This window comes from Leptosomus discolor, chromosome 2, assembly GCF_034619465.1.
Source record: "Leptosomus discolor isolate bLepDis1 chromosome 2, bLepDis1.hap2, whole genome shotgun sequence".
NCBI lineage: Eukaryota > Metazoa > Chordata > Aves > Leptosomiformes > Leptosomidae > Leptosomus > Leptosomus discolor.
The window spans coordinates 6671432-6693959 of NC_141392.1; the positions used below are offsets into that span (position 1 = coordinate 6671432).

Below are 22528 nucleotides of genomic sequence, written 5' to 3' on the forward strand. Positions count from 1 at the left end.
AGGAGAAGTGTGCTATTGGCAGCCGTCAGGATAGCTCTAGTGCGTTGTGGAGCTCTGCACTGGATGCAGAGAATAGAAGTGGTGGGAACAAAAGAACTGGCACCAAACTTGATGCCAAACTATTTGGAGAGGAGACCTGGGAGATACATTTATCTGCTATAGCAATGATTCAACTAGCTTCAGCTCTTCTTCACTGGACAGCGTGATAGCTCTGCAAAGTCCTCTTTCTATTTTAAGTGGAGGTACTTCTGAAGAACACGCTGTAACTGTTTTGGGTTCTGTGGAGAAGCAAGGCTTTAGCGATTACAGAGTGTGTGAAGCAAAGAGAATTTGGCTGTTTCAAGAAATGATGTTTCATGCTGCCTGCTGTCATTTGGGAGAGAGACAAGCAAAAAAGTTTTGATTCCCTTGAACAGGGGATCGAGGGTCTAGTGTGAAGGTTCAGTGTCAAGCTTTCAGCCTGTCGCACAGAAGCAAAAGATCATGCAGATCTGAAGTGAAACAGAAATTGGGAGCTTAAGTATGTGGGCAAGGCCAAGGTTTCCAGGGCCTAGCTCATGTTGCCTGGCATGAAAGTAAAATACTGTTGGTGAGATGATTGTTAAGAACTCTTTTTCTCAAAGACAAAAATCTTTAAAATTAAGGCAGTTTTGGACAACGTACATAAAACAAAGAAAAACGTGTTAGCAAGTGTTTCTTGGAAGTTTGCTGGCCTCAGATGTGAGGGGAGCTGCTAGAACAGAGCTTGTAGGCCCACGTTCCACTGGGCAAGCCAGTGAAATCCTGCACAGGGTGGCTGGATAACTTGTGCACATCGCTGGATGTTACTTCCTTCAGGTGACAAGTACAGCAGGCGCCCAGCACTGTGAACACCTGCGATAAGGTACAGCGGTACTGAGCAGGGACACGGGAAGGGAAGGAAGTTTGCTCTGACCTGACTGGTGTCAAGTGGTTGCTCTTAATTTTTCAGTTTTGTAATTGGCTTTTCTACAGCTATGGGCCTTTTCTGGATTTGGGAAAGGAATGCGGATCTAGGCAACCTATAGTTAATTTCCTCAGGGCAGAAACCAGCCCTCGCTTTCAGTGTGGTTACCTGGAGGTGACAGAGAAGAGGTAAAGGTGGTTTTCCCATTGAGGCCAGTCTACATGGAAAATACAATAGGAGATAAGTGGCCAGCTTCATGCCATCTTGATCCTAGCATGCTATGAGAGGGTGAATAAAGCTCTTCCAAGCTCCTTTAACACATGGGGCAGGAGACACGGGGGACCATATCCCAGTAGAAGCAGAGCACAGAGCAGGCAATGGCTTGCTTGATTGCCTTGTCACGTAGTCAGTGCAGTCGGCATTGTAGATACCCCACGTGGAGCATAACTGTGTTTGCCTGTTTCTTGAGTCTTTCTGCCTCACTTCAGGCACTGTCTCAAAGCTTTTTTTTTAAAAAAATCTGTAATAGTTATTCATCATCATCAGTGGCATTTAGACTTGTTGCTTTTTCATCCTCTTCCCTGCCTCCCCCTGCCCCCCGCAGTGAATCACAGAAGGACTGTTTTTCTTAGTCATTAGCTGTAGGTGTTAGCACACCCTAGCCCAGGCAGCTCAGGAAGAAAATTTAGCAGACAGCTGTCTGGCAATTTGGAATCAAATCAGAAGTACTTTTGAGGATTCAAATAAAAAATGGTTCTTTGTAAACAAAAAGAATATATGTAGCGACTGTAAGATTCTTTTTCAACAAATGTGAGGTACAGTTAGTTCCTTGTAGACGTTATTAAAGGGGAGGTGGTTATAACTTGACCCCGCCTCACAGTGGTGTTCCTTTGTGATAGCCCGTGTTTGATATTCATCTCACAGATGCTTATTGGTATTGGGCTGTTATTTTGAGCTGTAGAACTCCATTTTGGCCTCAGACCATGGCTTGTCTGTTCATGGAGAGTTATTCTGAAATAAGTTTTGTGCTTTAAATTCACATCTTACCTTAGTTCAAATTAAGTGCAGGTACAAACGCCTTTAGGAACAAAGTTATCGTGCCTCTCAAGAAAATTTAGTAGATTAATAATATGATTAAAGTTGGAGTTTATGTATTTGGGACCAGTCCCAACTCACTATGTGCTTGTAAGAACTGACACAATATTGATGAGTGGGACAGAGGACAGATTCTGTGCTGGTCTTATCTTCTTTGATCTTCTGGATCAAACGTGTTTGATATTTCTCCAGCTTTCTGAAGGACTGCAACAAACACTTAAAAGATGATCTGATGAGTTTTTGAAGTGGAAAATCCAAGAAATCAAAAGAAAAAAAAAAAACAAACGTTGAAGTACCCCATAAAGACTTAGCCTTATTACATATCACTTTCTGTTCTATTTTGTGCTGTTCTATGCCATTTTTATATTTGCTCTGTGATAATTCTGCTTCATTCAGTGCATTGTATGAAGACAAGTAGACTTGGACGTAAGGATGTAGGAGCAAATACTAATCTGTTCATGAAGAATGTGGAAAATACCTGGTTTTGTAAACCACGGAGCTCGTCTCCTATTCTTAAGCTGATACAAGGAGTTAAATCAGTCACCAGTGTTGGGTGGCAGGAAGTACAGTTAACTTTATAGAATAAGCTTTACTCTTGCCGTAATGTTATTTAACGTAACAATACGAATGTTGGGATATTTCAAGACCCTGCACTTGGCCACTTGTGGTGAGAGGGAAATAGTAGCAGAAAAAAGACCTTCCAGATGAGGCTTTCCTTCTGTCTGGGCTTTCACCTGAAACTATCATGGTGATATGCTGATTGTTCAAAATGGGTAGGGAAGGTTAGAGGGTGGTGTTACGTAGGAGGAACGCTGACATCAGGCGCGAGAATGTCCATGTTGTCATTTTCCTTCTTCCTTGCTATGATTCAGTCGATAACCATGCAGAAGCTGGTTAGAGTGTTTAAAAACTGCTCACTGGCTTCCAAAATTACCTGGAATACTAAAAAATACCAGCCTAGTTGGATTAGCTGAAGCAGCATGACTGATAATGACATTGTTGGACCTAACCATGTAAAAAGTGTCCCAGTGCCTGCAGAAAGTAGATGAGAGATCCGTTTGGCCTCAAATATTGCCTAATTCTGGAAATCTTAGTGTTGGAAACATGAGTAATAATTTTTGTTTCTCCATTCACAGATTAAAGTACAATATAAAATGGAAACATTATTTTCATGCCTCTGAGGTAATGGGAATAATTAATTAATTAATTCAGGACTATGATAATGACCGTTCAGGTATAAAGAACAAAGAAAAACGGAGAAGCAGAGTGGCTGGGTGAAGTTCCAGGTGTTTCGGAACTGGCAGTGAAAAGTCACTGGGAGGGTAATAAGGTGAGTAGTATTTTTTGTGTTCTGTGAGATTTCTGTTTTCCTGTAGTGGCCATGTATTCTAAACAGTCACATAATGGGATTTCAGTCCATGGAACAGCACAGAAATGCTGACCTATTACTGACCATGATGATTGCTCCAAGAAAGTGTGTTGCAAGCAACCTAATAGCTAGTGATATTCGATGTGGGCCTTAATAGTCCTCCTGCTGCAATGCTGAAAATGGTCACTTAAATTCTGGTACTGCTTTGCAAGGAAAAATTTGCTGAAAGCCATTTATAGCAATAGTTATGCTTCTAGTGCTTGAAGAGAGCCCAGAATGAAGTTGGGTTAAAGAGCATTTCACCCTTGAGTTAAATGGCGCTTTGCAAAATGCTTATCCAGTTTGTATGTGCAAACATGGGACTTCAAGGCTCACCTCGCAGTGGTAAGGCTGGATCAAAGATTAAGGTGCGAAAGGTTGGAGAATAGAGTGTGAAGAATGATGAAATTGTACCAGATGTAGGTAAAATGTTTATGAATTTTATAGTGATATGAATGCTTTATGTTGTTTGTTTATTTTTAATTTTAATTTTCTAGCTGGTAAAACTTTGAGGGTACCTAAAATTCTTTAACTAAAACTGTCAAATATGATTATTGAAAATCATGGGCCCAACCATTGTCAAAAATTCTCTAATGGATTAACTGAAATGCAGCTATTGTAGGCACGAATCTCAGGTCAGGAGAAAGTTTGTGCCTTCCCTTTTTACCTTTAGTAATTGTTTTATGCACTTTCTATATGCTTATGAGCAGCTCTTTCAAAATCATTGTTTTTGTTATTCATACAAGCAATGGATAGTCTTTAAAGGTGAAATACTAGACCAAAATGGGCAATCTTCTTGTAGTCCTGTTCACATCAAAACCGTATGTGAGCTCACTTTTTTAGACCTTAATTTTGTTTCCTGTGCCTCTTAGATTAATGGAGGAATGACTGGCATAGTATATAAGTGACACCCAATAATATGTCTCAGACACAATACTCTTTTTGCTAGGGTAGCTTTACATGCAAGCCACATAATGACGTCCATTTGAAGAGAAAAATAATTTGAGAGGCTATAGTGCTGGTTTGTCTGTTTGCTCAGTTGAAAAGATTGTTGAATGTGTGCTGCTGTGGCCTAAATTCTTGGATACTAAGAAATCTGAACTTGCTCTAGAGGAAACTTTTGTGATTGGTGAAGACATTATGAGGACACCCTTGGCAGTGAGTTGAATAAGAGGATATAACTTCAACCAAATGTTCTATTTCTCTCTTCTTGCCTTTGTTTCAGATGTCATCTCTACCAAGGAGGGTGAAATCTGAAGCCAAAGCCCTTACATCAGAAGATGATGAGCTACCTTCATTTCTTAACTCGTAAGATTACTTTCCTCTTTAGGAACCTTTTTTAAAGGTTTATGCTAAGCATGAGGTTGATTAAACACTTTTAATGCACAAAGCTTCAATTATAAAACACAAATTACCTATGCTCTTTGTGCTCGCAGTGAAGAAGGGTGCAACTGAATGGCCAGTTGTCCAGACAGAATCAGGTGTGTACACATCTAGTGACCAGCTTCAGCAAAGCTTGGTGAATTGTTCCAGCCATTAGCTCTGCAAACGCATGAAAGACCTGTATTTGTTGAGTTTGCCTGCCTTTCTCTTCACTTCTTCTGTTCGCTTCGCTTCATGTCAGAGAACACTCAGACTGGCTTGCTTATGTATATTTTTTGGTTTTCTCATAAGCAATATTGTTTACTTGTTTGTTTTTCAGAAGCTCTGAATCAGAGGAGGAAGAGGAGGAGTGGGAGCCAAAAAGCAAGATCACCAAGAGACCTCGGTTGCCAAAGAAAAATGAGGCAAAAACTAAAAAAGTTGCTGCTCCACGGTCAGCTGTGGCCAGGAAAAAGGTCAAGAAGGTGGCAATAAAAGAGGAAATGGTGAGGCTCTGTAAGCAAGAGACATATAATTACTCTGGTTGGCAAGTGACAGGAGCAGAATTTTTTCAACGCTGGTTCGTTTGATTGCCTGAGTCTGATCAGCTCATCTGGTTCTGCTGTTAATATGATATTTGATAAACGTGGTTTTGTTATGTATTTAAGTGTCCCAGATCTAAGGGCCCTCCTTTAAAATTTTGGCCTGTGATAATGGGACGTGGTTTTCCCTGGAGGCTTCTTTCAACAACAAAAATAAATACCTCTGTTCTTTCTGTAGTGTAAACTAAACGCTGTAATATCTCTGGTTTCTGTGTTGCACCTTTGTCTCCTGCCTAGTTCCCTACCAGCTGGGTACCACAACAAAAAGAAGGCCTGTGCTTATGTTTGCTGGCATGGCCATTCAGCCCAGTAAGGATCGCTGTTTTATGATGATGAGTATAAGATGCGCTTCTATCAGAAGTTACTTCCTTCTGTCAAAGGTTAACATCAGGGGTCAGGTCATGACAGAAGCCAGCCCTTCAGGCTTTTGAAGGTGATCTCTGGGGAAATTCAGGAAAGGTAGTGTGGCTTGTCCAAGGTTAAACTATGTCTTGGCCGACCAAATCTTGTTTCCAGTTCCCATACTGCACCTAACACCTCATTAGAAGAGTGCTTCCCTGTGTTGTTGAGATGAATGTAGATCAATGTCTTCTGAAGGAGATCCCAATTAAAGTCTTTCCAGGATAATTTTATTTCATCTTTTAGACCACAGTTCTGCTGGCTATGTTTGTGTCTTTTCTTCCATGCAAGAGATATTTCGGGTTACTTGATTTCTGACGACATTTCCCTGCCAGACAGAGACATCACTTGGGAAAATGATGTCTAGTATCAAGTCTTCCAAGGTTTTAATTGAAATGTTGAACCAGTTTGCGACAGTCAGCGCTTAATGTGGTTTCAATGCCTTTTTGGCAGGATGTATCCTTTCCTATTGCTCCTGCAGAAGACAATAGAACGCAGTTTCTAAAACCTAAGGAAGAAGATGTAGGCACTGAACCAAAAACTTTAAATCAAAAGCCAGAAGTGCCTAAAAAAATGGAAATAAATTCATTCCAAGGGAAGAACGTAAAGAGTTTTGAGAGTGATGAAAAACCCTCAACAAGCGTTCCTGTAGCTGGAAATCAAGTGAAACATGAGAAATCTGAGGAGGATTTTGCATTTGATGAACCACCTTTTAAAAAGATTAAGTCGACTACATGTCCTGAAGGAAAGCCAGTTAAAAATCTAGGAGGCAACAAAGTAAAAGAAGAATTTGAAATGAACTGGGATATTGTACAGGTATGAGATCTTTTCCTTTTCTGAGGTGTCAATGAAACCATTTCCTACATAATTAGCTCTTAGAACCTTAACATACAATTTCAGTCCTCTTGGCATCAGTTGGAGTGTCAGAGAGTCATTTAACCTCTGCTTAACTTGTCATAATACGTGTAAAAATATAAATGTTGGTTGGTAACTGTTAAAACTTGAAACTTTAACATTATTCTAATATCTGTGACTTTGGCAGTCCTTAGCACAAAGCTTGCCTGAAACAGTTTGCATGTTTCTTCTGTGTATCAGCACATGGGTTGTGGTGGGTTTTTTTTTGTGGTTATAGTCAACTGACACTCCTGCAGAAAGGGATACTGAAAGATGTAGGATGTCTGCGTACATAGTTTGAGAATTTAAGATTTAGTGTGGATCGCTTCGTTGTAGAGACTCACTTGAGAGCGTGAATCAATTTACAGTACTGTCAAGGAGGAGATTGCATTCTTGAACAATAGTGACATCAGGGGAGATATCATCTTTATTTTTGTAGGATGTTAACTTTGAAGCAGGTGAAGACAGTTTTAGGGTAGCTGCTGTTCTGGGAGGCTGGGTGTGGTTATGGGAGACTTTAGTATGACCAGAATGGGAATAGATTGGGCACGTTCTACTCGTCATCCTTAGTACTACGTACTTAAAGGTGTAAAATTTTATTCCTGAATCTTCTAAAATATTCCTGGAAATGCAGATGGAGAATTTTATCTGTATGTATTGCTGCTCTAAAAGCAGTGACTATAATTGTGCAGGAGTTGTTAACGTGTTTAGGCTTCAGAGTAAAACTTTTGAAAGGCTTTTAAATCAGCCATCTATGGGAATAACTGTAGCAAAGCACAAACAAACTGAAGTTAAAAGGTTCCTAGGCTAAGGTACTGGTATAGTTTGTACTCGATTCCATATTGTTACACTATAACTTTGTCTTTAGAAAGACCAATCTGTACAAAATGTTTAGCTTTGTGAGTCTTGGTTGGTCTTGAAACCTTTAGTAACATCGTGCTAGTTTCCAGTTATTGGTGAAGTGGGATTTAGATCAGCTTTGGGTTTGTGGGTTTTGTTTGTTTTGTTTTACCATGAGGTATGTCAGTGTTGATTTAAAGTTTTCTGAGTTGCCGTGTGCAGCTTGTTGTCTTCCTGATTATTTTTTTTTCCAATTGTTTAAGTGGGTTTTTTTTTTTTTGTTCCCAAGAGGAACTGCTTCCTGCATTTTTTTCTGTAGTTACAAGTTTCTGGAAACATTGGCTGCTGCATGTCTCTCTGAAGTATTGGGTGTGGTGGCTGGATCCATGGGAAGCTTGGCATCCTGTCTTGGGGAGGACAGTAGTCCCTTCTGGCCAGCATAATGTTCTGGGTGTGGTTTTGAATTTTGAGTGAGAGGCTGTTTAAAGCAATCTTATCGCCTCTCTTAAATGTTTGTGGCTTTGTTTGGTGTTTTTTATTCTGACAGGCCTTGTCAGAAATAACAAATGTTGAGCCATGGGTATGTGCAAACTTAATTCGCCTCTTTCAAGAAGAAAACACAATTCCTTTTATCGCTCGGTATCGAAAAGAGCTCATCAATAATCTGGAGGCTGATGCCTTGCGAGAAGTGCAACAAACATTGGAGGAGCTGCGGTAAGTTAGTACAGGGAGGTATCTGGCGGGGAAGGTAAGTAACAACCAGCTGCTGCTTCTGTGTCCCTTTTTTTGGTGCTTTGTACACACTACAACTACAAAGGAACTCGTAAAGAAAGTTTAAAACCAAGGTAGTTATGCTTGATGCCTGTCTGGTGATTTGTTGGTTTTTCTTCTTACAAGAAATCTAGCATTATGAATTGCTAAAGAAAAATTAAGATCTTAATTTCTCTGCAGTTTACTAAAGAGAAAGATCTCTTACTAAGAGAGTAGTTTATAGGATCTGGAGATACTGCCTGCACCCTTAGAAAAAGAATCACTAAGAATCTCTCGGCTGCCTGCTTGGAGCAGCAAACCTCTAGTGAAGAGCACTACTCGAGGTCGTGGTGTACCAGGAGGGCAGGCTAAATTATCCCAGACCATTGCAGCAAAGAAATGATCAGCAAAGCCTGCTACAGCAGTGGATGAGGCGGCTGTCATTCCTTTGCTGTTTTTTGGATGACTGTATGTTCTTGAGATGGCAAGGGAACAGACTGGCCAGCTGTTCTGTCAACATGGTGGCTTCCACCTTGTACTCTCTGCTATTCCCTAGCAAGAGATTCTTTCCAAAGAGGGAAGGTGGCCTGGGAGAGTTCTTGTCTCAACAAGTAATTGAAATCATAACAAAATACCTTTGCTGCTTGCGGTTGCTCACGGGTATCTTACTGAAGGTCTGAAGAGTTTAAATTCTGGTACCTGTACTTGATGCTGCAGAACTATCTTGATATGAATTACAGCTGTAGGTGCTCATGAACATGGATTTAATTTAGGGCCTTTTTATTTGGCTTCCAGGCCAGTAATCTTGCAAAACTGTATATAGCGGTAATGAGTACCACTATTGTTAGATTTTTCTTAAAGCTACCACAAGATATTTTGATACAGTTTTGAATGAATTGCAGAAAGAGAGTAATAGTTAGAAACTCCTTTTTGGATTATCAGGCTTGGTTTGTTGTGGATTAGCATGAGATACAATCTTCAGGGGTTTTAGAGAGCTTCAGCAGTGCAATAAACCAGGTCACAATCAATAGGCTTTTTAACCCACCGTGAAATGTCACTGTCAATATCAATCTCTTGCATTTCAGTACTGTTGCAAAGAAGACGCATACAATGATACAGAAGTTGAAGAAAGAAGGGAAATTATCCGGGTGTCTCTTAACAGCATTATTAAATTGCAGAACTCTGGAAGAATTAGACCATGTGGTCAGTACACCAGTCTTTTTCAGATCATCCTTAGCTTAAATGTACTCTTGCATAACTAAGTAGTGCATAATGTGAAGTACGTAGCATGACTGAAGTATTTCCTTGCCTTTTAATAACTGTGTCTTTTGTTTGTTTTAAGTCTGCACCTTACAAAACTGGGAGTAAAGGCACCAAAGCCCAGAGGGCCAAACAGCTGGGATTAGAACCTGCTGCTCTCTCCCTCCTGCAGAATCCTATGGAACTCAATCTCTTTTCTTACATTAGACCCAATACCAAAGGTAGGTGCTGTGAAATCTGAAAATATTTTAAAAGAGGGATTACTTTAATTGTTATGTTGCTGCAAGTTATGCAACTATTTTTAAATTCAACAGTTCTTTTAGCAACATGTGGTAAGAGTTTACATTCAATGCCACAGCTCTCCAACCTTTCCTGTCTTTTTGTATTGTAAATAGTAGTAATTCTGGTATACGAGAGCCAGAAGTCTGGAGATGTTGTAGTTGACATCTGTATTTACTGGTAAGAGAGAAGTGCAGCGCACACCTGAGACCTCTCCATGGTTCTACTCGTACTTGAATTGTTTGCTGAAGATGCAGTGCTGGTTGTACAAGGGCTTATGCTCATGCCCTGTATTGAAGTAAATGTCACCCATCAAAGCATATCTTAATAAAAACTGGCCTTGGTGATTGGAAGTGAGTGGGAGAGTTTTCGTTACTGAATGACAGTGGAGCTTGGAGAAGATGTAATCTCCGAAATTTGAGCAGGACCTTTAACAATATGATTGTCACATATAGACTGCAGAATGGTGTGTCTGTGAATGCAGTTTTGGGTGCATCTGTAGGGGGCAATCTCTGACAATAAAATACAAAGATTGCTGCAACCTTCTGTGTGGTGTTAAAATAGAGACCTACTGTTCTTCCCTGCCCCAACGCTTACATTTGAATTTTAACAGAAAGGTACTGAACCTCCTTAGTGAGGCTGACTCTTACTCTTCCCACTTCAGTTGTTCTTTCATTTAAACGTTGTTTATAAAATGATCTTGACTTTGCATTGAAAATCAGTTACCAAATACTCTGTTTAATTACTGCCTTTTAGCATATGTCATTACTACATACAACAGTATATTGCAACCGCATATCTGACTGTTCTGGCAGAGTCTAAAGAACCAAAAGAAAATCTTCATGGTGAAAGTTCAAATAAATTATTTAGAGTGCATTCAGAAAGGAGATGCTATTTGTTGCAGCATAAACACTTCAGTTTTTGAAAATCAGTATGCCTATCTTCAATTGTGTACTAAAAATAATGTTGCTTAGTTTTATATAATGTTTTCATTTGAAAGGTGCATCAGAAATTACATACGTCTGTGAACTGGGACACTTTTATCAGCTTGGGAGCCAGTTTGACAACCTGTATACTGCTTGAGATCAGAGCGAAGGTTGTTTTTTTAAAGCAATGAGCCATTTGCTGTACAGAAAAGTTTTTATCAAATCTTAATATTAATTTCTTTTAAATTGTCTTTTTTAAACTTACACTACAAATAAACTGAAATAGAAACAGCAGTTCATAATTCAAAGCTAGATATTTGAAAGTTAAGGAAGCAGGCTCACCAGAAAACTGTTCTTCCTTTTAATTGTACGGGTGGTCACAAGCACGTGCTGTTTTTGCAGTGGACACTGTAAAATGCCCATGTGAGTGGTGCTTGTTGAACGGGAACTTTTTGATTATTTCTTTAATCCTGACTGGTTTTGGCCTATTCCATCTCTTTCAAATTCTCTGCTAGAATTAAAATAATGTAGCCATGTACACTTCTGGTACTTGAGTGTCTCAATATTCAGTATAATGTCTGTCTTTATAATTCCCTTAGGAATGTCATATAAGAATACAAAGCTTTTACCGTAAGAAGCACTAGCTCGTAGATGGAAGGATCCAAATTCCACAACTTCAGTTCAGGCATTTAATAGCCTACTTATTCTTACATTTTTATTTTTATTTCTGGCAGTTAAGTTTAGCTTCCTCTTCTTAAAAAAGGGCAAGATTAATTTTTTATAGTGTGTAACTATAGCCCAATCAGAAGCAGGATTCTGGATTCAATACAAGTATTAGTTATTAGAGCTATGCAGTTTTTTTTAAAACGGTGTCAATAAAACTTTCAAGATATTGGTAGTCATCAGACAGCAGAGTGAAAACTAATGTGTGTTGAAGGAGGCAGTTAGTGCTGCGTCTGCCAGCTCCAGGATTCTTGCTTTTTGCTCTGAAGCATTTCCTACTGACTGTTGCTAGAAACAAAGTTAGGTATATTTATTTAAAACACAAGAGGTCAGTTTTATTTCATTATTTTCTGGTTCTGGTCCAATTCATCCGCTGTGCTAAGGAGAATACTGTGCCACCTCTTCTGGTCTTTTGAAGTGAGGGATGGTTCTGTGTGGTGGAAAGCTGAATGATTCTATTACCAGCTCTCTAGAGTACTTTGTCTATGGAAACATTTTATAACTTCACTACTTGTTTTGTAGGAGAGGATGAGGGTACCCTGACCTCAGAAATGTCACTGTGCAAACTCAAGCTACAAACCAATGGACATATAAAACTAGTACACAGAGGAAAGACAGGATTGCCTGCAAAGACTTTAGGCAGTTTCCATATCAGTAGCAAAATATGTAGACTTCTGCTGTGATTATTCATTTTATTACAACCTCAAAAATTGTACTTGAGTATCCAACTTAACTATTGTAAATAATTCATTAACATCATAAATGTCAAGATCTGTTAGCATCACAGTAAAAAAATTATTATTTTTCTCTCATTTCAATGTCATTTTGACTTACGATACTGCATTGGTCACTTTAGCCTCATTAAAAATTTAATGGTTTCAGATGGTTTCAAAGGAAGCTTAGTTAATAAAAAAATTCTAATGAATTAGGATTCTTCATCTTCGGATATCTTGCTTTAATTTGCTTTCAGTATATGTTTTCTTAGTGCTTGTGCAGTTGTGTGAAGTAATTTTTCATATTAGTTTTTTTTATAGTTACTTTTTTCTTCTAAGGTCTTTCAACTATCCAGGAAGTAGAGGCTGGAGTACAGCATATTTTAGCTGACATCTTCGCTAAAGATAAAGATACACTGGATTTTATCAGGAAACTGTAAGTTTGTCTCTTACTTTCTAAACTTTCCTGGTTATACTGTAAGATTCAGTCTCTGACCATGCGGTTACATAACTAATTTTTTTTTGTTTTAGCGAAATGAAAGCAATGTTACTGTGAGATTGATTTAGGTCCCTTCCTTCACTTGTGCTGGAGGTAGGTTCATGAGCCTCTCTGCCCTTCTGGCTATCAGCGGAGGAGAGATCCGCTGTGAGCATGGCGTGATGCTGTGACTCCCAAAGACTGAAAAATTCTCTGTGGCTCTGCTCCAGGTAGAGCCCAACTCCCTTGCCTTTAGTGATCTATAAGAGGAAGCTTTCTCTCCTTGCACTTCCTTCAACCCATAACTTTTCAGATGTGCATCTGCTTAAGCTATTGCTTGAATATTTACTGCTTGACACCAGTCAGTGTCAGTAGTGTGCAGCAATGGTTGATTTTTGGCATTGGTAGTCAATAAGGTGAACAAATGTGACTGTTTTTAGAGCAGGAGTTACTGATCCTTTGACAGCGTTAGCTGAATTTAAGTTCTCTTACATTACATGACTTCACGGTGGTTGTGTCTGGGGGGTTGGCGTGACAGAGTAATAGTTGCTTATTTTTTTTCCCCTCTGCTGTGTAGCATCTGGGAGAAAGAACAGGGTTATCAAAGAACAGGTGCCACATCAGGAGCACACAGTATTGGTTTGAATCAGCTCAGTTCTGTTTAATTGACCCTTGTTTGCTGTTTTTTGTGAGTAATGGCCAACTTCATCAAAACATTAGAGCACAGCAATGTGATAATTTCAATGAAGGAGTTGTTTTTTAAAGGATGTGCTGTCACTACCAAACTATCACTTTCATTCTTTTGACCAGTAGAAGCTCCTTAACTGGATATGCAGTGCTCTACAGGGGTATCCTGTTGATCTAAAGCGTGTTGTATGTATAATAACCATGAGCAGCATTCAGAAAGCTGTCTGTTGGGGATCCCTTTTACTCCTAAAAATAACAAAAACTTTTATGGGTGTTCAGTGCTCAAAGCAAGAAGTGAATTCTGAGGCTGGGTAGATTCAAGAGACATGTTGCATTTGTATAAAATAGATAACTACTATAACTTTTGTGCAACTTCCCAAAATTTGCTATGTGAAGTTGGACCAATAACTGACCAACCTGAAGTGCAAATAGTGGCTTTTGGGTATCCATTCCCTTCAGGAGAAGGGCTCAGCTTTTTCTGAGGTTTGCTTGAATTTCTTCCCTTTGTGTGTTCCAGTCAGTACATGTCATGTCAGTCTGAGCATTAAGATATGTAATACAGTTCTGCAGATGATGGGAGTTAACATAACTTGTAATGGGGCAGATTCCAAACTTCATTTTTGTTTAATACAAGCACTAACTCATGACTTGTTACAAGTTTCATGTTAAAATACCCTATTAACGTTTGTGGTGTTTGGTTTTTTTAATTCAGATGTCAGCAGAGGTACATTTGTATCCAGTCAGCCTTGGCAAAAGTGTCGTCCAAAAGTGGAAATGAAAAAGATATCGATAAATTCCAACTGTACCATGAGTTTTCTTGTAATATAAAGAACATACAGCATCATCAGGTACACCTATAAACTTGTACTTTTCTCTTAGAATTTTAGCTATAGTAAAGGTGGCTTTGCTTTTGAATTTTATTGCTTAAAAGTGATTCTGAAGATACTTGATTTTGCTTTTCAGTTATCAAAGGCGGAGACTTTCAAATTTATGAAATGCAGGACTAAGCTGTTAATCTCTGTCTTAAGAAACTGACCAAAGGGACTGCTTATTCAGTATGTCCATTGTCTAATTAGTTCTCAATAAACAAATATTTATAATTATTTATGGATCAGAGATTTCAATACTGGAGTGATTTATTTTCAGCACGTCATGCCCTCCCTCCCTTGCCCTGGTGACAAGTGCATAGCAAGTGTTATCAGGAGGGAGATAAAGGCTAGGCAATAATTTATGGTCTGTAGGGGTGAGGCTGGGATAGTGGTGGAGCAGTAGTGGAAGCTGCTTTATTTCTTTATTTCTTTTGGCTGTTGCTGCAGCACTGAGTGAGAGTGCTCTGAGCCATTTGACACTACATCTGTCAGGTGAAACTGGTGAGAAGCATCAGGGAAGGATCCAAAAAAAATGAAATTGAAGGTGACCTACAAAAGCAGCTTAGGGGAACATCCCATGCACTACCCCAAAAACGGGTTGGTTTTGCAAGTCATCAGTATTCCCTTCTGTGAAGCATCTTTGGTTATCCTTAGCCCCAAGCCTAGAGTTGTATGACTAGGAAAAGAAATGAGGGATGAAGCAAACATACTAGCTGGTGAGAAACTGGTGACTTGGTAGCTAGACTGCCATTGTTACTGGAGTTCAAAGGCTGAAGTGTGATGCACTCAATGCAACTGTCAGGACCTGCACTGATTCATACCTGGTCACCAAGTGAATTGTCACTTGTTTTGGTCACAATTATCTAACCTTAAAAACAAAACAAACAAACCTAACCAACCAAAAAAAAAAACAAACGCAAACAAAACCACAACAAACCAGCCAAAACAAAACCCCAAAACAAAACAAACAAACAAACAAAACCCACAAAAAAGATCCTCTTAGCTGCTTCCAACCAGAAATGTCCTCCTCCCATAGAAGGCTGCCTTATTCTACACGGGAATGCTTTTCCTTTTATATCTATGATATGCCCTCATTATCTCTCTGCTTGCTATTTTAAAACAATGTGATGTTTTGAATTAATAAAGGGTTTTCTTGCTTGTCTTGAAATGAATTTATTGCAAAAAATATTTCACAACATATATGGGCTAATTTTAAACCCTCTCCCAATATGGATGGTGTTAGGTGAAAGACTAAACTACAAGTGATTTTAGTAGAGGGACCTGTAGTTGTTCTCTTTGTAATAAGTATGAACTTTTCCTGTATTAATATCAGTAACTACTTTCTTCTAGAAGGTCTGGAAAAGTCAACAGAGCAATCTAAGACTACTGTGATGACATATCACAAAGATCTATGGACTCATCGGGAGATTGCGTTGTGCTATATGGGTTTTCTGTTTGGGTACTTTACTGGTGAATTAATACTTTGGCTGTCAAAGACTGTTTAGTTTTTCATGCACTGAGAGTGGCGAATACTGAGATATGGAACACGTATTGGCTGTACAAGGGTTTCCTGGGGTGATGGTATAACTAACTTGTCCAAGTCATCCTTTTTTTTTTTTTCTGTTTTACATAAAGAAAACTGTTGCTTAGCTAGAGCCAGGGCTAGAAACCAGACTTCCCAAACTTCGTCAGTGCTCTGGTCATGTGGCTGCACTGTTTCTCATCCAGGATATGTCCTTAGTTTGTCTGTCTGATGTTAAGATTAACTGGATCTGTTTTGGTTTATTTCTCCTTGTGTCTGTCACTAACCTTAATGCCTCTTTCTTTTTTTTTGTTTTAATGATGAAATAAGGAAAGAAAAGTGTTTTGTTTATCTGCCATTTCTTCCTTAAGCTTAAACCCTAGTATTGTACTTTTTTGAAAGTCTTTCTCATAACCTTCAGTTTCTTTATTGCCCAACCTTACTTCCCTGCTGATGCAAATTACCGTTTTTCAATCTTTTTTTTCTTGGGTTGTAACCGTCCTTTTTAATACCTAAAAGTCTTTATTTTCTCCTTCACCTAAGATTTGAAGAAATACTTCTTTTTTGCAGTCAAAAAGCTGGTTAAAAGTGTGTTCTTGAATGGGCTTTGGGAGAGGTGTGTACGTCTTCAAGAGAAGAAGTTCTCTAGTTTGGTTCACGATTTTTAAAAGAAGCTTATATGTAAAGAAGATATTGGGAAGCCTGGAACTCAGGGGGATTTATAAAATGTACTAATCCTCCAGGACTGCAGGTTAAATAGCTGTGTTTGAGAACACTTGCAAGATTCACTGTTTTGAAGACCTTTCTCTAATCCTTTCGTGACTGCGCACAGACAAGTGTCCTCAATGTGTTTAGCTAGAGGCAAAAGTAGAAGTCAGCTTTAAATCATCTCTTTGCAGAGGTGCAAATAAAGGATTCCATAAAATACTGCACTGAAACTGGTCGTTGCCTGAGTATGGAAGTGTTAGTGATCTTAAACTAACTGTGTAAAACCCTCACTCTGCTCTAGCTTCTGTGTAACTGAAGGGGGTGGGCAGTAGACCAGCACATTACCTGTAAGAGCATAAGCTGTGGCTTTATGACCAAAGCGTTTGTAGCCGTGAGCGTGCCTGGCGGCGTGCATTGCAGCGCTGTCAGCTGGTCTGCGGTGAGCTGCAGCTTGGTTCTGCGGTGCTGCAGCTGTCGTTGCACACACTGTACTTCTCGGTTACTTTCTGTGCCACTGCCGTTTTGTGTGTTGAGACATGCCGTGAAATAATCAGGACTGGCTTGGAGTCAGGTTGTTTGACTGAAAAAGTTGAAATACTCAACCTGAAATGAGAAAAAAACTGATTTGTTTAAAAAGCCTGACTGCAGATTTTGACATGGTGGGATACCTGTGGGTGTTTCCAGCTGGAACATTTTGCTGTTGGGAGGTTCAGCCACAGTTCCTTCCTTTGATGGCAAAGACAACCTGATTGGACTCTCTTAGGATGTAGTTGGGTAGCTATACCAACACTGTCATAACTAAGGGAAAAAAATCTTTCGAGAGTTTATTTGAATTTTTGACGAATTGTAAACACTCAGTGTTTGTGTATGCCTTGGGGTTGCTTTCCTCTATTTGGAGCTGACTGAATTGGTGGGAGGAAAAGAATTCATGAATAAAGTGTAATGTTTGAGGCAAGGGCTCTATTTTCCATCTCATACTTAAAAAGGAATTGAAAATTTAAGTCCTTGGCAAAATATGCAAAACTTATTCAGTGAGTCTAAGTAAATCTGGAACATAGAAGCGAGCTGTGCGAAGTGAAGAATGTTGTATTTTTCTGATAAACACAATAAGGTTTGATAATCTTGTGATTAGATCGAATTATTGTTCTTGCTTTCTCTGAAAAATGTATATTGCTTTTTATTAACCCTTTTCCTGGATCTGTTCCAGTCTTACATAAAAACAGTCTTTTTCTAGAATGGAAAGATTGCTTTGTGTCTAGAATAGCCAGATTTTAACCCGTTAAAAGAAAACCAGAGCAAAACAAAATGGCCTTTATATTAGAGGGAGAAATTGACTAATTACTTTTTTAATTGAGCATTTCTTGGATGGTGATTCTTCTCTGAATGTTTGTCACTTAAACAATCTACCTATCCTGGTCTAAGAATAAAAATGTAAATAATATTAGTGAGTGCAGTACATCTGATTTCAGTTCAGGTGACTGACGCATTCTGCAGAGAGAGTGCCAGGAAACAAAATGTGATGCAAATACTGACCCCGCAAACAGCATGCTGTATGATGACATTATAATTCTATCAGATGCATTTTCTGTCGTGAGCATCATTTTGATTTCATTTTAGCTTGACATTTAACTTTCTCTCTTTTTAAAAAATCAGAATAAATGTGAAAGCATTTGATTTGTTAAAATGTGTCTTTCTAATCTCTGCATGAAAACATTTGCTTTGGCAGTCAAGGTACCAGATGCTATAATATTTCACATGCAATCTTTATTATTAGCTTTGTTGTTCAATGATATGTCAGGCCTGGTATGTCACAGGAGCAGTAAGGCTGAGGAATATAAATTGTTACTATGTCCTGGAGTCATTTTAAACCATTGTATTTAACATATGTGACATGTCTGAGTTAGCTAGTGATTGAATTAAAGTTCATGATTGACACAGAATGCTCTGTTGTGACAGTGCTCAGGGCCTGCTACATACAGCAACATGTGTAGTCATACAGGAATGTCAACTTCTAGCAGGTTTTTTTTATTTTTGCACTTTAAAGTATTTTGGAAGGGAAAATGAAATCTAAAAACGTGTGGCTTTTGTTTGTAGCTGCTTATAACTAGTGTTCTGTTTCTAAAATCCCTTGGCCAGTGAGTTTTTAATATTATAAGGCCTGCTTCAGGTGAGCATTCAACATCTTCATAGTGAGATTAGGCCAGTAGATACCCAATAGTATCCTCCAGGATCCACCACTGAAATTGTGATCTTGGTTTTAAATGTAGAGCCACAGACTTCCATTTTAAATCGAACTCTGTATGTAGATAGCATGTGCGCAAACAGATTTAGCTTTAGATCATGAATATGCAGTTATGTGCACAAGACTCTGCCAGAAATATGTGCATAAGTTTTAAGGCTGGAGTGTTAGTATAAAGAGTGTGTCTATTTTCTGCTGTTTATGAACTAGGCGCGAAAACCCATTTCGAACACAATTGTTTTCAAAAGAACTTTTTGAAATGCAGAATTACCTTTGTGTCACAAGTTCCAACTCATAATTAATTTTAAATTTGGACTGATCTTGGGAAGAAAAATGAAACCTGACACATAGGACTAACATTTTCCCTTTCTGTTTTCTATTCTGATTGGAATCACTTTTCAATTCATTTCTTGAGTTTTAATTTGGGTTATTAAATGAGAATATTCCACCACCTAAATTTATGCTGACTTGCATTATAAGTGTGTTTAAGATAAACTGGATCTTGAGATTGCAGACTCCAGGAAAAATGTGTGATTTGTTATGCCACGGCGTGATTTAATCTGTGTTTAAATTGTGGATGTTATCTGTACATGCTAGTACTTTGTGGACTGATTTACTGTACCACCATCATGATTTGCTACAGAATGTCAAGCAAGCGCGTACACAAATGTTGATAAGTTTATCTTTTGGATATTTTGTGTGTCATCTGTCTGTGCCATTTATGTTTGCACTCAGATTCTGGCCATTAACCGAGGGGAAAATCTGAAGATCCTGACAGTGAAGGTCAACATTCCTGACGGGGTGAAGAATGAATTCTGTTGGTGGTGTGTCAATGAAAGGTCTGCATGGATACGTATTCTTACAGAAATCTCTGTTTTCTATAGACAGCTGCATACTGAAATGTACCTCACATGTCTTGTTACATTAAGAGAACAATTTAAACGAATATTTATTAATTAGATTAAATTAGCAAGTGTATAATTCTTATTCTGTATTTCCAACTGCTGTAGCGTTATGCTGAAAAGATTATGCCTTTGGCTGTATATGGGGAGTTCTGGCACCATTCTTGAAGTAACTGAATTTAAAAAAAACTATGTGAAGGCTGATGAAATGGAATATTTTCAAATTGTAATATGCATCACATTCAGTAGTCTTTACTGAAAGGAATTTGTCGAATCCAATAGAACTTACTTCAGACTTCTAAAAAAAACCCAAAAACCTTCATATGCCTGATTACAAAGATTAGAGAGGGCCATGTCAGATTTTTAGATCAGTAAAGCACATAACTTTGAGTTTCACGAGGAATTACAGGTTAAAAAAAAGGTATCAGATTTAATAGACGAACCTAAATGTGTCTGTCTTAAGCAACACAAACCCATGATTCTTAAATGTCATGTGACCCGGCTCTTGCATTTTGATCTCTGGTTAAGCTGGAAAACTGGGTGATTCTTTTCTTTCTTACTGATTTGCTCTTACAAGTTGCTTTTTTTAGCCTGTAGTGAGATGTTTAGTGTTGCATGATTTTGAGATATTTTTGCAGAAGTTTAGGTTAAATATATTCTGTTTTGTGCAATATCTCTGTCAGTCTTTTTCTTGGAAACTGAACCTTGATATCCTCTGTTGGAGAAGATTGTAATCCAAACTCTGCGTCTTCCTTGTATGTGTAGAAGACAGGTTTCTCTTTCTCAATGGTTTGAGGTGTTGGGCATCATTCTGAGGATGTCTTAGAATCTCCTAGCTTCGCATCTTAAAACTGAATAACAAAAAGGAGGAAAAAAGATAGGAAAATATATACTTTTTTAATGTATAAAACTGTATAGTGATACTGCTTTAGCATGTGTTTTTCTTCCACACCAAGTCCAAGAAGGGGATGTGGTAAAAACGTTCCTTTTCACTGTAGAAATTTAATAGTTCGGTTTCCAACACAGAAGCCTCTGAAAGAGCTACAATACTGTTTGGCCAGATAACATGATATGATCTGGGACTTATAGTAAATAACTGTTGTTGTTGTTGTTCAGGCAAGTGTCAGGATTCATAAACACACCTCAGTTCCATTCTACTTCTAATACCTGTAGTGGAATTTCGGTCCTGCCCCCAAGATGTATATTCTGTAGGCAGAACATACCTGTCAGTCTTGCTTTTACTGTGTCTATGACAGAATTTGGAAGCACTGTGAGCCACAGATAATGGAACAGCTTGTCACTGCATCACAAATGAAAGTGGGATGTAAATTGAGGTATTTTGGTTGACTACACTTTTGTGAGTCATCCTGAGATAAAAAGAATAGTGACCTTGGAAATGGAACTACTTATTAATACTCAGCATTCATGAGGCTATTATGCTTATGGCTTTCTACTATTTAAGGACAACTTCTCCACCATCAGAAAACTTCCAAAGGAATGATTTTAGTAGACGTTGGTGCATTAACATCTGGGACAGATTCTGATTTTCTTCATTAGATTGACAACTGAGTTATCAAACTGACAAACAGTAAATGTGTATTCTGCCCTGCAAGCTTGGAAATGACTGTCCAAGGGTGGGAGTTGCATTATTTTCATTGCGTTGGTTTACTGGTGAGAGCAGAAGGTAAAGAACTTTTGTTTCAGGGTTTCAAAACTTTGCAAAGGTATTAACTGATTTGTTGAAGGTCAAGCACAAAATCAGTTGCAGAACCAGAAATGCCACCTTGTTACAGAGTTTGACCGGTATTCTAGCCACAAAACAGTATCACCTGCCGCCTGTTGAATCAGTAGCAAATATGCTGACCTTTAAGTGTTCTTCTGAGGTGAATTTTTTTTAGCATTAAATGTCTCTGCAATGGGAAGTGGATTTGAAAGACTGTAGTTCTTCATTATTGCATTGAGCTCTATGTAGATGCTGTCTAAGATTGCAAAGAAAATACAGTAAGTTCAGAGTATTTATTAGCCTGCAGAAGCACATATTTTTCCTTGACATTAGGGTTTGTACTGAAAACTCAGGGACATCCTTATGCCTGGCCTTACAGATTTTTTTTTCTTTCCCCAGAAAATGGCATCTCTGTGGTTTGACAGCAAACCTAGCTCCATTAACACTAGAATTGCAGGGTCCCAAAGACTTAATTGTGAAGTGGGATGCAGAAAAAGGATCAGTGAGAAATAGCTGGAGAGGGGCTGCTTAGCTGGCCTTGAGTGTAAAGCCAACATGGAGTTGTTCCTTGGGAAGGGGCGAGGTTTTGTTCCAAAGTGGGATTGCAGCCTTGAAAATTAAATTTGGTGTTTGATGATCTGCTTTTCTGTTTCCAGACAAAATTCTCTGGTCCTGTGTAAAGTCCATGATAATGCCTTAAGGGCAACCTTTGTCTGTGGTTACCAGCTTGCTGCATGTTTCGTACAGTTTCTCGGAGGAAAAGAAAGCTCTGCTTTTTGCGCTTCAGGTCTGAAAGCGTAGCTGTGCTCTTCCTGGAGCAGTCGTTAATTCATACTGCTGGTTCTTACCGTGGGCTACGTTCATTCTGTTGCGCCCTCTGAGGTGTATCCATAGTCCCAGCCATTTGTGCTTCCGGTGGTCCCTGTTGTGAGCACACACCCATGGAGAGCTGATGAGCAGAGTGAGATGATATTATTTATATGGAACTTTTCTAAATAGGGCTTCATTTAAAGGGCTGCAAAACTCAACTCTTGATTAAATAATCAAGAAAAATCTGTTCTTAGGCTGTGATCATCTTTAAAAATACGCACGCATGCTTTTGCTTTGTTTTTTGCTGCAAAGTGGATTTTGGATTTTTCTTATGAAGTATTGGAATGATTAAAATGCAGTATTTGCTATGATTGGACTTACTGTTTGGATATTTTTGCATTTGTAGCAATTTCT

The 22528-nt window shown here is 38.7% G+C and overlaps 1 protein-coding gene across 1 annotated transcript in view; it reads left to right on the forward strand.

The window, feature by feature from the left end:
* Positions 1–4653: 4653 nt before the first annotated feature.
* SRBD1 (S1 RNA binding domain 1) overlaps positions 4654–22528 on the forward strand; it is a 124599-nt gene continuing 106724 nt past the window's right edge. Inside the window, exons 1-9 of the mRNA XM_086460569.1 lie at positions 4654–4736; positions 5131–5296; positions 6245–6607; positions 8073–8239; positions 9361–9478; positions 9618–9756; positions 12516–12612; positions 14054–14189; positions 19415–19518. Coding sequence (XP_086316695.1) covers positions 4654–4736; positions 5131–5296; positions 6245–6607; positions 8073–8239; positions 9361–9478; positions 9618–9756; positions 12516–12612; positions 14054–14189; positions 19415–19518 — 1373 coding nt within the window. The remainder of the gene's footprint in view (positions 4737–5130; positions 5297–6244; positions 6608–8072; positions 8240–9360; positions 9479–9617; positions 9757–12515; positions 12613–14053; positions 14190–19414; positions 19519–22528) is intronic.